Raw genomic sequence first — 16,825 nt, 5'->3', positions numbered from 1 at the left:
AACAACAACAACAACAACATCAAGGCGACAACGGATGGTGGCATAAATGAAGCGTAAAACGAGCTAAGCAACAGATAACGAGAAAAGCGAGAAAGGCGATAGAAAAAAAAATATAAGCAAATACTCAGTTATTCACACAAATCAGTTTGACACGCATTAAGTTGACCGGTAACAATAAATTAATATTCCAGTAGCAAAAAGAAAATTCAATTTAAGAAAAATTCTAAGAAATTCTAATGATTAATACAGCTTTTACAGCTGTGAACGTGAATTCTTTGAATCAGAGTTGTATTTACAAGCCAAGACGCTTTTGGAATGTTCGACTATCGATAACTATTGACAAACAAAGACTGGTCTTCATTTTAAACATAAATTAAATCAAATATTTCTATCAAATTATTTCCAAGTCAGTTTTTTTTATATATTTGAAATATTTAGTCGCTTAATATTTTGTAAGCTAATTGCGCATGAGCAAAATTTTTACTGAATATAAAAGTGTTTAAATTATTGAGTGTTTTATTTGGAGACATTTATATTCCCCTCACATTTTGTCTTAAATAGTTTGATCGAAACGATTTCTAAAGAATATTTTGTACATAATTGTATATGTCAATCGTAAAGGATGCGAATTCGTTCTCAAATAAATTAGACTTTTAAAAACTTAAATTCAACCGCAAACTCAAAACCCACAGAAAGCGAACAGCAGAAACCGCAACAACCGCAAAATGTTTAAACTTGCTACAGTCTTTTTATATAAATAAATAAAGCATACGCACCGTTTGCCAAGAATTGAAGTAGATAAAGAAGAAGAGAAAGCAACGACAATGAGTACATATTTCTATATTCAAAAGCCTCATTATAAACACTCAAAACGTTTGCATTTTTATGGTCTGCATTTTGTCATTACGAAGGCAAAAAGAAAAAAAAAACCGAAAGTAATAACAAATAAAGACAAACAAAGAAACGAAGAAAAGATAAAAGCAATGAGAGCAAAATTATATTCATTTTGTGTTTATGCAATGGCCAATTCAGTGTGCAATCTTTTGATTGTGTGGTGTATACTATATATGTATGTGTGTGTGTGTGTGTGTGTGTGTGTGTGTGTGTGTGTGTGTGTGTGTGTGCGCGCCAGGCAATAATCATAAAAACCGCCAAAGCGTTTTTTCTTGCCTAACAAAAGTGGCTGCCGCTTTGCCGCATGCCGCACAAAAATTGTGGCAATAATACATTCCAAGTGAAAGCATCGCCTCGAAACTCGACATTCTGATTGCTGCTGCCTCATAAGCAGCTAACAGCAGCAGCAGCAGCAGCTCCTTGGCTTGAGCTTGCGATTATTTTGCCATTATTTTCCATTATTTTACTTTATTTCAATGACTGTTTACATTAGGCAGACACACACACACACACACACACGCACATATGTACATACACATACACACACATGCTTATATCAACCCAGCACACACACACACACACACACACACACACACACACACACACATACTGAAGCAATTGCAGCCAAGTTATGTAGACTTCTAAGCGCGTTCGAGTTTATTTCGACATTGCCTGACTTTCTACACATGTGAGATTATCTATGTGCATGTGTGTGTGTAAGCGTGCATCAGTGTTGCCAGAATTTAAAAGCCAAAATAAGACAGATTAAAAGAAAGTCAGATTCAGACTAATTTTAGCCTTAAATATTTTATTTTTAACATTTGAAATCTTGCAGTACAAATTTTAATCAGGATGCTTGTTTAAAACTTTGCTTTCGACGATTTATTTTTTTAAGATCAGCTGATTATTGTTAAAAATTAATTAACTTGTGGTGTTAGTGTTATTTTTCTCAAAAAAAAAATTCTAGATACCCTTGATTGTAGTATTTCGATGCAATTGAAATTAAATAAATTAATTGATTTAAATATATTTAGAGAGTAATTTATAATTGTGGCAATATTCGCGCAATAATATTTAAAGAAAATTTAGTTTATTTCTAAAAATTATGAATTTTAGAAACAAACCTTAGTATAAAATTGCATATTATGATTTAAGAAGTATGCATTTAAATTCCAATTAATGCATACAGCTGAAAAAATTATAATCTTAATAAATACTAAAAAGTGTTACATTTATTTAAGCATTTGGAAAAATTTATAAGCTTTTTTAATTTATGATATGCTACATCTAACAAAAAAAAAAAAAAAGTTAAAATGGCAACACTATTGAATATCTGTGTGTGTGTTTGTGTGTGCCACTTCACTTTGCTTATTGAACTGGGCAGACAGTGGAGCAGTAACAACAACAACAATCACAACAACAACAACAACAATAACAGTAACGAAAACAACTCAAACAACTCGAGCAACAACAATTCCAAGTCAATTCTTTGATTTCGTAATACATTTGCCTGGCTCTCTCTTCCTCTTCTCCCTTCCATGGGGACTACACTTTGGGAATTGTGTTACTTGTTATGCATATTGTAAAGGTTTTAACTGTTTACTAATACCCATCTCTTTTTTTCTTTGCTTCCCTCTCTCTTTTGCAGGCTGAAATCTGGAGCGTGTTCATTGCGATTCTGCGGAAGAGCGTACGCAATCTACAAGCCTGCACAGATGTCGGACTTATCGAGCATGTGCTTGTCCGTCTGCAGCGCTCCGAAACAGTTGTGGCAGGTAAGACACACTTCTGGCATACCCATTAATATAATTTGTACACATATACCATACATACACCTCATTAATATTTGCATTAATTTATTTCGTTCATACAAATGTTTATCTTGCTTCGATATTAATGCAGAGAGTCCCTTTGGAATTTTGAAAATTCATTTTTTTAAATCTCAAGTTTCCACATTTAATCATTCTATTTTTTTTAAAGATATCAGTATAATTAGTATAAAACAACACTTTAAACTTGATTCTGAGACGTTTCTTTTTTTTTGTCAAAAATCTTGGAAAATTGAACGAAAATTTTCAATTGTAAAGTGCTAGTTTCAAAGTCTGACCAAACTCAAACCGGTATAACTTTGTCAAAACTAAACCGACTTTCAAGCGGAATGTCATTTTGATCATAGTTTGGCCTCTTAATTCATTCTGCATTCAAATTTTATTAATTTCTTAAAAAAAATTATTTTCTGATATAATTCGATATTGATGGTAATACTCCCCCCTTTGAAATTTTAAAAATTGAAAATTTTAAATCTTAAGTTTTCACTTTTAATCGACTCCTTATATCATAATTAGTATAAAACAACACTTTAAATTTGATTCTGAAACGTTTTATTTTCTTGTCAAAAATCATGTGAAATCTGACAAAAATTTTGACTTGTAAAGTTGTTAGGTCAAAGATTTGACTAACTTCAAGCTTTTTTAACTTTGTAAAAACTGCACCAAATTTCAAGAGGAATGTAATATTAATCATAGTTTGGCCTCTAATTTCATTCTGCATTCAAAATTTGATTAATGTCTTAAAAAAATTTTTTTTTGCTAGAATTCGATATTGATGGTAATTTTTAAAATTGAAAATTTTAAATCTCAAGTTTTCACTTTTATTTCGTTATTAGATCAGGCATTGCATATTATTCATTCATTATCTGCATTTATCTTTATGTTTATCAATCGATTAACACTCCGTTTTAGTTGGCATTTTGCATAGCGTATAGAGAGTATAATAGTTGTTTTTTAAATCAATCGATTACTCTACTACTTAGTCGAGTTAATTCAATTTATTTTTTATTTGATGTAAGAAGTAGATTTACAGAAATAAATCAGGCAAAGTTAGTTACATGAGCCATGACTTTGTTGCAGAGTGTTACTGCTACTTTGTGTTGATTCTTGCCATGTGGCATGTGTCCAAACAAAATCGGCGCAAAATCGGGTCAAAATCGTTCGTCGAGTGGCCGCCGAATTGCTTTTCGATTAATTTCACGCTTGTCAGCGGCCGTGATACGCCTACTGGTACACCCCCAACCCTCAACCCCAACCCCAACCCCTAAACTACCCCCTGTAGAGCTTTATCCAGCAGGCTTTCCCTCCTCCCTGGTTTTGCCACAATGTATGCTAAGCATTCTTCTGGAGGTCGAACATTTGGCATGTCTCGTGTCTGCAGAATGTTGAATACAGCAAACAGCGCAGCAAATTTTCTCTTCATTAGCGTGCAACCGTCTGACACATTTCCCCTCTCCAACTGTCTCTCTCTTACACGTTTTCCCCCAGCAATTCTCTTTCTCTCTCTCCTCGCTCTCTATCTCTTTCTCTTGATGAACTCTAACACTGCCACAAAGCGTGTGCGTGCCTTTGGCTTTGATTTTGATTTTATTAAGTCAATGACACATCTGCGGTCTGGCAACCCTCCTCCTCCTGCTCCTCCTGCTCCTGCTGCTCCTCCTTCTGCTTCTGCCCTGTAACTACCCCCAACTCTGTGTCTAACCCTGCTGCCAGTTACAACTGTCTTTCCATCTGTCTCACTGTCTCTCTCTCTTTCTGTCTCTCTGTCTGTCGACATTTAACGAACTGTAACTGCTGTCAATTTGCAGTCGCTGACTTTTGAGCCCCGTCACAACTCAAGCTATAATTTCATATGTATGCGAGTGTGCGAATGTCTGCAACTGTGTGTGTGTGTGTGTGTGCGTGTCACCTGACAAATGTCGAAACGTGACACTTGCCAAGAAATTAGATAACCTAAAAGTTGTATACGGCGCCATCTGCAAAAAGCTTTGTGGCTCCAGCTTTTCATAGTAAAAAACAAAAACCAAAAAACTCAAAACGAGAAAATGAGTATGAAAATGTGTAATGACAAACTTTACACACGACACGCAACGTAACTATTGAAATTTTGAAACTTTAAACGACAGCATCTAACGAAAATTTGATTAAGATTTACTTTAGACTGACCTTGTCTATCATTTAAATTATGAGCTAAAAATGTGATAAATTTTATCACTTGGCACTTTGAACATGATGACAAACCAAACAGAAATCACACCAAAAATATACTTCTAGTTTATCCTATATTTATTAGACTTAACTGTTTTGATATTAAGTAGATCTTGCATATTACTTTGAATGATTTTTAATGACAAGTACAAAAATCCTTTTTTAATATGTTTTTTTTTTTTATTTCATGATATTTTTTTTTTAAATATTTTTTTTTACAATACTTTGAAAGAAAAACATGTTTCTTATCTACTTTAATTAACTGTGGTCTGAAAATTGATAGAAAAATACCTCTACTTACCTTTTTTACTTTGTTTTTTTAGCTGAAATCGCATTTTTTTATTATGTTTTTGCTATTAAATTATTTGCAAGATCTTGATAGTTGATTCTAATTTAAAATTGGTATTTAAATAAGTTTTGTAATTTTTTTTTTTTGTTTATTTTGAATAATTGTTGTTGTTGCCTTTTTAGTGTAAACACTGTAAAAAGGCTCATTTGACGGGTCCAGGGTTGCCACAAACATAAAAATCTGACAAGTTCTTGCACTTTTCATTATTTTTATGAGCTACTGGAGTTACCAGCATATGAGTGTGTAGAGCAGTTCAACTTGAACTGTGGACCAGACACAGGAGCAGAGAGACAGTCGGAGAAGACGGATTGACAGACGGACAGTTGGAAAGACAGACAGATGGAGAGATGTGCTCTGGAATTGTCATTGCTCTAAGCAATCGCAAAGGACATGGCACAAGACATGGCACATGAACGCTATTCTTCCTGCTCACACTCTCTCTCTCTCTCTCCCTCTCTTCCCTCTGTCTCTCTCTCTCTCCTCTGTCTGGAGGTGGACGAGGGATGTGTGTAATTAAATGCTGATACTCGAGGCGGTGGCAGCGTCAACTTGGGGCCAATGGGGAGATGACATTGTCGTCCTGGGACTGAAGGACTGCAGGGCAGGAGACAGAGAGATGGGGAGACAGGGTGGGAAGGTTGAAGCTGTTACTCAATTTCTTAATTTACGCAACCCAAAACGTGTTGATGGAGGCGGAACTGAAACTGGAACTGAAACAAGAACTAGAACTGAAACCGAAGCTGAAGCTGGCAAAACTGTCACAAGTTTGGTCAACTCCCCTGGGCAAAAAGCATCTTCCTGTCTCCCTCCAACTCTCTATCTCATCATCTCCCTTCTACTCTTCCCTCTCTGTCCCCATGCATTAAAACGACTCGTGCATCCCATTTCAATTAGTGTGCATTACAAATGAAGTTTGGGAATAGCGCAGTTGCAAAAGAGAGGGGGTAAAGGAAAGAAGATAAAGAAGAAGAAGCAGAAGCAGACTGTGCTGTGACAGAGCCTGACGGTCTGGCAACGCCACGCCGCAAGCGGCAATGCAATTTTAAGCGGGTAAACTGACACTAAATCATTTAAATAGTTTCAGTTTTTGTTTCTTTTCCGCATTCTCAACATTTCTTTTCATCTTTCCTTTTGTATATAGTTTTTTGGAGATCGAACACAAATTCCAGCTCGTTTCACTCACTGACCTTGATGAGGCTTTTGCCACGCCCATCGTTTGCCCATTTTTCTCCAATGTGGCGAATGCTTTAAGAGCGTCCTTGCCACATGGCTGCACGCGCTGTTTGCCAGCTTCTTCTTTTTATTTGCAGCTACACTGAGCGCAAAATAAAATGAGCTAAGAAACATATTTATGAAAAACGCCGTCTTATTGCACGATAAAATTGTCTCAGCTATGTTGTGTGCAAATTTCAGCCTCCTACACTGAAAAAAAGACCAACTTCTAAAACCAAGAACATTCATCTTAAATATTTTGTTCTTAAAATAAGATTATTTCAAGACCAAATTACTAGAACGAAAGTTATTAATCTATAAAATCTTAAAATCTTAATATAAGATTAAAAATCTTAAATTTATAGTATAAATATTTATAGTATAAATTATTTATAGTATAAATAGGAACTATTTTGTATCAAACAAATGGTGGCGCTCTGGTTAGATAAACCGCTTTAGTTGTGAAGCAGTAAGCGGCGGTTCGAATCCCACTCGTAATAAATTAAAATACCATTTATAATATTAATAAAACAGAATAAAATGTAAATAATTCAATATTAAAAAAAAAAAAAAGTTTTTATATAAAAAATAATTTTTATTTTTTTAATTTTTTGATCCTAATTTTAAGAACATTTATTCTTAAAATAAGAACTTGGTTTTATTTCTTAATGTTAATGTTTAAATGTTCGTTAAATCAAGATGTGTTCTCTTAATTTAAGAATTTTATGTTCCCCACGCAATTTTTAGACCAAAATTCTTAGTTCTGAGATCTTGAATTTACAACATTTTTTCTATCAGTGTAGGTCTTATGGCTTGGGCTGTGCGATGATCAGTGAGTCAGTAAAACAACAAAAGTAATGAAAAATTACAAACTTTTAGTTTAAGTCTCTGATTTAAAATATCAGCTTAAAATAAGCTTTCATTTGCCAATGCCAATTTAAAGCTTTCATTTAGTTTAAAAACTAGATTGAAAATATGTAATGCATTTAAATTTGGCATTGCTTTAATACATTGTCGTTGACATGATGAGTGCCTCTTGTTTTTGTTTGGGGAACAGTGTAGACGGCATGCACCTGCCACTTTTGTGTTGCAGCAACGCAGCGTTGCACATTGCATGAATTGTGAGCACTTGGCGCCATTTGGTTGGCTGTCAGGCAGCATCAGCAACATTTTCCATATCCATTAAACATTTCCGCACAAACATACACTATCTCTCTCACTCTCTGTTACACACTATATATATTTCCCACTCTCTCTTTCTTTGCCTGCAGACTTACTCATCGAGATGCTGGGCGTATTGGCGAGCTATAGCATAACGGTTAAGGAGCTGAAACTGCTCTTTGGCACGATGAAGGCCAACAATGGCAAATGGCCGCGTCATTCGGCCAAATTGTTGAATGTTCTAAGGCAGATGCCGCATCGCAATGGACCCGATGTATTCTTCAGTTTTCCGGGACGCAAGGGATCGGTAAGTTTTCCCCTTCACTTGACTATCTTAATAATAATAAACAACGAGAACACAAACAAAGGGGGAATGTGGAAAGTGGAACAAGTACAATAAGCAATTTTTGTTGGCCAAGTTGCAAGTTGTATTTAACCCAGCCACGCCCCTTCTCTGCCCAGAAAGCAGAGGCATATTGACAACTGACAACTGAAATGACCAACAGCACTTTGAGCATTTACTCCCACTGGAGTGGGAGTGGCAGAGTGGGAGTGGAAAGAGGCAGGCTTTTATTTTATTGCGTCGCACTTAAATCGAATTCGTAATGTTTGCTGTCCGTGGCGCATGTGGCATGTGGCATGCGGCATCTCTATCACATCGGGCAGTTAATGTGCACTCTATACACGTATATATATATATATATAAATATGTATACACATGTGTGTGTGTGCTATCTTGTCTATGCCATAAACACATAAAAAGTGCCATAAAGCGAATTGGAAGTCAAATGCGATACGAAACGAGACTCGAACGCAATTGTCACAAAATGTCCAATAAACGTGCCCCTTCCACATGCACACACACAGACGCACATAATACTGGCACATTTTCTAGGGTTTTTTTTTTTGTTTTTTGTCTTTTCTGTAATTTTGATTTAGCTCGCTTTTAGGAGAAATTCCGTTTGCACACTTAACTTGACACTCTGGACTCGTTTATCTAGCACTAATGAGATTTCTGTAGGCCAGCTGCAACATTGACATTACACAGTTGCAAGCTGCATGCCTCAACTCTGCCACACCTCTGCCACTCTCTACACAGAGCAAACAAAAAAGTTTTCGAACTTCAAATAAAATTCCTTTTCCAAGTTGTTTTTTAAATTATTATTTTAATTCATTTTTTTTTTTAACTCATAAATTTTAAGTTTTGCAAATACTTAATTCGAGTTTATTCCAATTTAATTATAGTACTGCCCATTTCTCTCTGTGCATCTTTCTTTCAAACATTGTTTGCGAGCAAATCGCATGACAATTTTGCAGCTAACATTGCCAGACAGACAGAGATAGTCAGAGAGATAGAAGGAGAAGCAAAGAGTTTGGCAAGAATGTGAAACCATGTGGCATGCCACATGCTGCAATGTTGTAGCCAGCCATTGTTGCACAATTGCTTGATGCCTCAAAGACAATGTCCGTTGTTCACGATATGCATACAAATGAGTTGACAACTTTGTTGCCGAAACCCTAAAACATAAATGAATATTATGAACTTAAGTGAATCAGTCTCGTGTTTTAGTAACAGCCACAGACTGAGTTGTGAGTAGTGAGTACTGATTCAATTGACAATGAATGTCAGTTGAAAATGCCAAAGCATGTGTGTAGGCTCAATGCTCAATGAATAACAAATACGAGTGTTCACTGTACAGACAGACGAGTACTTAGTATTCGTATTCAATAAGCAATTCAGTTCATTGTTGAGTTGATTTTCGATTGTCATAAACAAAAGGGCTCACATTAGAAAAGGAACGAGAGAATGAATGCGATTGAATGCCTCAATCAATTGACAATGAATATAAATGAGCTTATAATTCATGCCACAAATATATGGATTCGTAATCATGTCTTGTCTCCAGTATGCAGTATCATAAAAAATTGTATTGTCTATACTTTTGGGTAGCCACATTTTCAAAAAAAAATAAGAGAAAATTTAGTCTAAGTTTTAATAACTAAAATCAAGTTAAAAGAAACTTTTAATTTTTCCGTTAATGAAAAATAAAATCACAACTTAAAATAAACAAAAAGCGAGAAATTACTTAGACATTTCAAAGGTATATTCTCAAGAGAATTGTTGTCACTTTCCACAAACATAGGCTGCAATTATAGTTATCAATTTATTTAATTTAGTAGATTATGTCAGTCGGTTTAGTTTCTGCTCTTAACCAGTAAAAAACATTAGGCTCACCAAACTCTTTCCCTTATAGAACTGAGAAAAAGTCTTCAATGTAGAAATCATTTAGAAATGTTTTTAACTTTCAATCGACTTCATAACATTCTCTAATTCTCTTCTCTTCTCTGAGTTCTCATAAGCCAATCAGAGTGGCAATTTATAAAGCAAATTTCTTGAATAAAAATATCCATTAGGAAACTTAATTTGAGCTCGTTTTAAAGTCAAATGAAACACACGAATCAACTAGACCGAAAATATCAAAAATTAAGATAATTAAACGGATATGAAACTTGTGGTCATTCTTGAATTCTATAGGGGAAGTGGGCGTGGCAGACTGGTGGAGTTTGAGGTTAAAAACGAAGAGTTCAGTTATATAAACATTATAAGAACATAAATTGCGAACGTTATGAAGCATTGAAAGGGAAATAAATTTATGAACTAAAAGTAAACACACAGCAGCAGTTGCAATCTGTCTTTCTCTTTCTACATCTGTCTCTCTGCCTCTCTCGCACTCTCTCTTGTTTTCTCTTCTGTCTGTGGCATAAAACTCTGTCCATCCGTTGAGTAAGGCCGTAAAACCACAAAATTCATGATAAATCAAATGTGCTCATTTCCTTTTTGATTTTCACTTCATTTCTGTTGGCGTTTGCGGCATTTGCGAGTTCTTGCTTGTTGCAAGTTTGTTGTTTGTTTATGCCACAAGTAGCAAGACATTCCCCTTGCCTCATTCCCCTTACTTTGCACTCTTTAACCAAACTCCAAGCTCATTTAAAAATATTCGAAATGTGCTATAAACTTTGATTTATATTTCAACTTTGGTTTGAGTTGTGTAGTGGTTTCCTTTTCGGGTTTCTGGCTCTTTCATTGGGGTTAACAGAAACTTGGCTTTGACCATGTGTTGCATACCTATTGGCCAGGCTTAAATACAAATTTTGAGGTTTATTTAGTTGATTGTTCGAGTTGCTTTATAATTGGCATTTAATAAGTTTTCCTGTTAGTTGTAATGTCTTGGTTTTCATAACTGTTACTTGTGGGTTTTCTGCGACCATAAAAGCTAGAGCAACCGAATTTTGGTACACAGATTCAGCTTGAATTTTGACTTGTAAAGTCAGAGGCATGAGCAACTTCGAACTGTCATAACTTTGGCAAAACTGTACCGATTTTCAAGCGGAATGTCATTTTGATCACGGTTTGGCCTTTATATTCATTCTGCATTGAAATTTTATTCATTTAGAAAATTTTTTTATTTTCGACTTCTAAGACATGAGTCTATGCTGATGGTAAGGGTCCACCCTTTGAAATTTTGAAAATTCAAAATTTTAAATCTCAAGTTTTTACTTTTAATCAGCTCCTGATATCTTAATTAGTATAAATCTACACTTTAAATTTGATTCTGAGACCTTTCATTTTTCTGTAAAAAATCATGTCAAATTGGACAAAAATTTTGACTTGTAAAGTTGCTAGGTCAAAGGTTTGACCAACTTCAAACTTTCATAACTTTGTCAAACCTAGACCGATTTTCAAGCGGAATGTCATTTTGATCTTGGTTTGGCCTTTTATTTCATTCAGCATTCAAATTTATTAAATTTAAAAAAAAATAATTTTCCTTTAGATCATGCCAATTCGATGCCAAGGGTCCCCCCTTTGGAATTTTGAAAATTCAAATTTTTAAATGTCAAGTTTTTACTTTTAATCAACTCCTTATATCGTATTTAGTATAAGACGACACTTTAAACTTGATTCCGATATCTTTTATTTTCTTGTAAAATATCATGTCAAAATTAAGAAATATTTTGACTTGTAAAGTTGCTGGGTCAGAGGCATGAGCAACTTCGAACTGTCATAACTTTGGCAAAACTGTACCGATTTTCAAGCGGAATATCATTTTAATCATGGCTTGGAATCTTAATTTATTCTGCATTCAAATTTTATTAGATTCGTTCAAAAAATTTTTATCCTGGATGTAGATATTAACTTTGATGTCACAATTATTAAAAACGGCACCTTTCTTCATTTTTAAATGTTTCAAAATTGATTTGGTGTACCGTTACGTACCGGTACTGATACCGAAACCGAAAAAAGAAAACTGAAATAGAACTTTTTACTGAAATAGTTGTTTCGGAACGTATCGGAAACGAAAGTGTGCCGTTTATTGGTTTCGGTTTGATTCTTTTATTAAGACTTATCGTCCTACTAAAAGGCTTCAAGATCGGATATATATAACTACAGTTATTACTATTTTAAATATTTAAGCAATGCACGCACCTAAAAGTATGCAGTAGTTTTTAAAATTTGTAATATATAAAATTGGTAGATAAAATAAATGTCGCAATCTTAAGTTCTTAAAACTAATTGTGACACATTTTCGATTCTGTTTAATTCAACAGGCTATGGTGCTGCCTCCATTGGCTAAATGGCCCTATGAGAATGGATTTACCTTTACCACCTGGTTTCGATTGGATCCAATTAACTCGGTGAACATTGAACGCGAGAAACCTTATCTCTATTGGTAAGTTGATACCTCATATATACTTACAACTAATTGCCAATTACTAATTGCTTACATTTCTCCCTCGCTCTCTCTCTTTCTATCTCTTTATTCTCTTTTGCAGCTTCAAGACATCGAAGGGAGTTGGATACACGGCCCACTTTGTGGGTAATTGCCTGGTCCTCACATCAATGAAGGTCAAGGGCAAGGGCTTTCAGCATTGTGTCAAATATGAATTCCAGCCACGCAAGGTAAGACATTACACCTATCCAAATTGTGCTACAAATTTACACATTCCCCGTTTTCCCTTTCGCTCTCACTTATTTCGAGAACTGAGAACTTATTCGTGTACCATTTGGCGCTTACAATTTATGGTCATGTTTGCAGGCACAAAAGTTTAATTAACAGCGCATTGAACAGCTAACAATGGGACCTAATTGCTTGGTCCGGCAATTCAATTAAGTTATGGCTCTAAGGAGCAAGATAAGGCCCTAAAAGACAGCCAAATCACTGCAATTTTAAGCTAAGCTACAAAATGGTTCTTAGTAAGAGCCTAAAGAAGCTATGGTAATTGTTAGGATTCCGTTTGAATTATTTGGGATTCGCTTTATAACTACACCTCTGACAAATATAGAGCACTTACGTTTATAATGAACACTCGATTGTTCTTAATTGAAAATCGGTTTAATTTGGTTAAAGCTATTTAAAATATGTTAATTTTTCAATAAAAAATTAATCTTATTTTTTAAATAAGTCTATTATTCAAATTTAAAATAAAAATCATATACAGTTTGAAAAACTATCATTAAACCTAAATATCATAAATAAATTTTTTGTTTGATTTAACAGATTTTAATATTTTGGTTACGGTATAAAAAAAAAATGTTCTTTACGGTTTCAGTTACGGTTTCCAATCTCAATCCGCTAATATTTATTCACGGCTACGTGAATTGTCTGTCAGTATGTTATTTTGAGCTCGGTGAGCCAAGTGAGTCAGTATGTTGACACCCAGCAGTATCTTTCACTAACGATTCCTCAAACTGAACTCATTTGTTGCCTGCATTTTAATTGAATGCTGATGCAAATAAATAATTTTCTCTGTCTCTCTCTCTTTCCCACTTTCTCTGACTGTCTTGAACAGTGGTATATGATTGCCATAGTGTATATATACAATCGTTGGACAAAAAGCGAAATCAAGTGCCTCGTAAATGGACAGCTGGCGTCGTCAACCGAAATGGCCTGGTTTGTTTCCACAAACGATGTGAGTATGAGTTTTCAAAAGAGCAACAAATATATAATATCTAACTCTTTCACTCTTTGTATTGCTATTTCTATTTCTCTATCTCTTTATGTCTGTGTGTAGCCCTTTGACAAGTGCTACATTGGCGCCACACCGGAATTGGATGAGGAGCGCGTCTTTTGTGGCCAAATGTCGGCAATTTATTTATTCAGCGAGGCGTTGACAACGCAACAGATTTGTGCCATGCACCGTTTGGGGCCGGGCTATAAGGTAAGTGTGCTTCTTGTTGTTGTTGAGACAGCTGCACCACCGAATGCAGTCTGTGCACCACACTGAGCAAGCACTGTGGCCAGCAAATTGGCAAATTGAACTTGCAACAAATGCTGCACTGCCTATCACTGCACACAGCAGACAGCACCTGTGTCCATTGACCTGTGAACTGTGACCTGTGACCTTTGACCTTACCCACTCTCCCTCCACCACTTCCTTAACTCCACACTGTTCCTTTTCCTGTCTCTCCTCAATGAAAACCGTTGTGCAATTTTTGTGAAAATATTGTATAAAATATACAAAAATAATTAAATATGTGTTTTTTTATCTTTTATTGTTTCCATATTTTTATGCTCTCACTTTCTGTCTCTCTCTTACGCTCTGTTTCTCTCTCTCTCTCTCTTTTGTCTTTTGCACCGCTGCAACAACAAATATAACGAAAACATTGCACCAATTGCCAACAACAATCAACAATAACAACGCTGTGTTTGTGTCTGTCTAATGTCAACTACACACACAACACACACACACACACACACAACCTCTACACACACACACACACAGTCGCAGTTCCGTTTCGATAACGAGTGCTATCTGAATCTGCCGGACAATCACAAGCGGGTGAGTCACTTTCAACTAACAACCAGTTTGGGTGGTGCGGGTGGCCTCGATGTTGCTGCCCCAATCGGTGGCAGCATTGCCAGCAGCATCGCCAGCAGCAGCAGCAGTGGCAACAACAACAACGCAGCCAGTGGCAGCCAGCAACAGCAGACGCAGCAACAACAGCTGCAACAGCAGCAACAGTTGCAGTTGCAGCTGCAATTTCAAACACTTGCCGCCGAGCAAGAGGCACGTGCCATTGATTGGTCCGACGAGCGGCTCGATTTGAGTGCGGCCTTTGTTAAAATCCGTGCGGTGTTAACCGCACGCAATGCGGTGGCACTGGCAGCTCTTACTGGTGGTGCAACAGCAGCAACATCGACAACAGCAGCAACAACAGCTGTTGCCACAGCGGCTGCAGCAACAGCGCCTGCCACGCCCACAACGCCAGCAGATAAAAGTCACAGCAACAGTCAGACACAACAACTACAACAACAACTACAACAACAACCACTAAGTGGCAACAACAACAACAACAACATAACGGATGATCCGCTTGGCCATTTGCCGACTGGAAATGCTTCTTTTGGTATTTATATTTATTTATTGCTTTATGATTTTCCGATTATGCTGTTTTTCATTTCAAACTTTTCTTTTTCGCTTATCGTTTATCGTTATCATTTCACATATCGATAACGCAGACAAGCTGCGTCGCATGTCCAGTGTGACCAGCCTGAGCTCCATTGGCGGCGTCGCCGTCGCGGGCGACACTGAGGAAATCAACCAGCTAAAAGCTGTAAGCAATCTTTTCAATTTTAAAAATTCTCAACAATTTTTTAATTTACATTTACATTGGTTTTTTAAGTTTTTAATTTAATATATTACTTATGATTTTTTTTATTAAATTACTTTCAACTAAATTATGTAAGCAATATTTTCAATTAGTTTTTTTGTGCATTCCTTAAAACTATAAACAGCTAAAAGTTGTACACAATCTTTTCAATTCGAGCCACTTAAAAAAAATCAAAATAACGACAATTATTACCATTAAGTAATGGTGTTTTTTTCGGTAGCTTATTCCAATAATAAAAAAAAAATTTTTAATTTATTGAAGAATAATTTAAATAATTAAATTTTTTTTATAATAAGCAATTTTTTCTATGCTTACAACTTTTACTACATTTTAAATTTAATTTGATTAGTGTAAATTTAATGCCTAAACAGTTTTCAAAATATATGAAATTAATTTTTTTTTGTATTTGTTATATATATTTTACAAATTATTTTATTTTATTTTCAATTCACTTATGAAAAAATGCTCGTAATTTGCCAGTTTGTAGTTGCTCAGCAGCAGGAAAGTTATGCAACTTTGTTATTCAACCACTAGACTTGCAGCCATAGAGCCGCATCCACACACACCCCTCTAGCCCTATTACGCCCCTTTTGTAGGGGGCGGGGGCGTGTCGCCAATTAAAAACTTGACTACGTCGCCAACATTGAGCAGCCGCCAAATCCGCAAACCAATCGCATCAAATCGAATCAAATGGCAACGAAACGTTTTGAATACCAATTTCTCACCCTTTGTCCCCCCCATCCCTAAGCTGTAGCAACCATTCAGCCATTCCAACCTCCTTCTTCCAACCTTCCTTTTTTCCCAGTAGCTTAGCCAAAAACTAAACTTCAAAGCCAATCAAAATGTTCCCATTCATTGAAGCGCAGCTGCTCTATTGAATTTTCAACTTTGCAACCCCCCACCCCTCCCCACACGCACCCTTAACTGCACACACACACATACAAACAGCCTGAAAGCGCTTGTAATTATGAAAATGTTTGTAATTTTGTGTAACATTTTAAAGTGCGTCTACGTCGCGACGACTTAAAGTGCCGTTTCTCATAGTCAACGGAGTAGGGCAGCAGAGGGGAGAGGGAGAGGGTGGTGGGGGGTGCTTAAGGTGTAGGAGTTGTGCTAATGGCAACAATAACGTTGTGCGCGGCATAGAAATAAATGTTGCATACTTTGCAGCGCACCTGGAACTCAGACAAAAGCAATGCGAATGTAGAACTCGCATCTTGTCGTTGTCGCTCTTGTTCTTCATTATTATTATAGCACCCCAGACCCCTTCTGCCTCCCTTGGCAGCTTGTAGCCCAACGATTGTTAAGAATCTATGCTGCGTGTTCCATATACCACTTATTCAAAGTGGGCGGAAAAGGGAGCATGTTTTTTAGCACACTTCTATGCCAGGTTTCCATTTGAAAACTGAGTTCAGTTGTTGTGCACTCGTTCTATTATTATTATTATTATTATAACAACTTACACACACACATGTGTGTGTGTGTGTGTGTGTATGTGTG

The 16,825-nt window shown here is 36.0% G+C and overlaps 1 protein-coding gene across 3 annotated transcripts in view; it reads left to right on the top strand.

Moving 5' to 3' along the window:
* LOC117791061 (neurobeachin) overlaps positions 1 to 16,825 on the top strand; it is a 250,661-nt gene that overhangs the window by 197,545 nt on the left and 36,291 nt on the right. For all 3 annotated transcript variants that reach the window (XM_034630725.1, XM_034630718.1, XM_034630710.1), the window contains exons 3-10: positions 2,543 to 2,669; positions 7,764 to 7,960; positions 12,262 to 12,383; positions 12,487 to 12,613; positions 13,504 to 13,623; positions 13,726 to 13,872; positions 14,437 to 15,061; positions 15,174 to 15,268. In XM_034630725.1, the coding sequence (XP_034486616.1) occupies positions 2,543 to 2,669; positions 7,764 to 7,960; positions 12,262 to 12,383; positions 12,487 to 12,613; positions 13,504 to 13,623; positions 13,726 to 13,872; positions 14,437 to 15,061; positions 15,174 to 15,268 (1,560 nt within the window). The remainder of the gene's footprint in view (positions 1 to 2,542; positions 2,670 to 7,763; positions 7,961 to 12,261; positions 12,384 to 12,486; positions 12,614 to 13,503; positions 13,624 to 13,725; positions 13,873 to 14,436; positions 15,062 to 15,173; positions 15,269 to 16,825) is intronic.

This window comes from Drosophila innubila, chromosome X, assembly GCF_004354385.1.
Source record: "Drosophila innubila isolate TH190305 chromosome X, UK_Dinn_1.0, whole genome shotgun sequence".
NCBI lineage: Eukaryota > Metazoa > Arthropoda > Insecta > Diptera > Drosophilidae > Drosophila > Drosophila innubila.
Note: the sequence above shows the minus strand (reverse complement) of the source record. Positions and strands in the feature narration are given on the sequence as shown.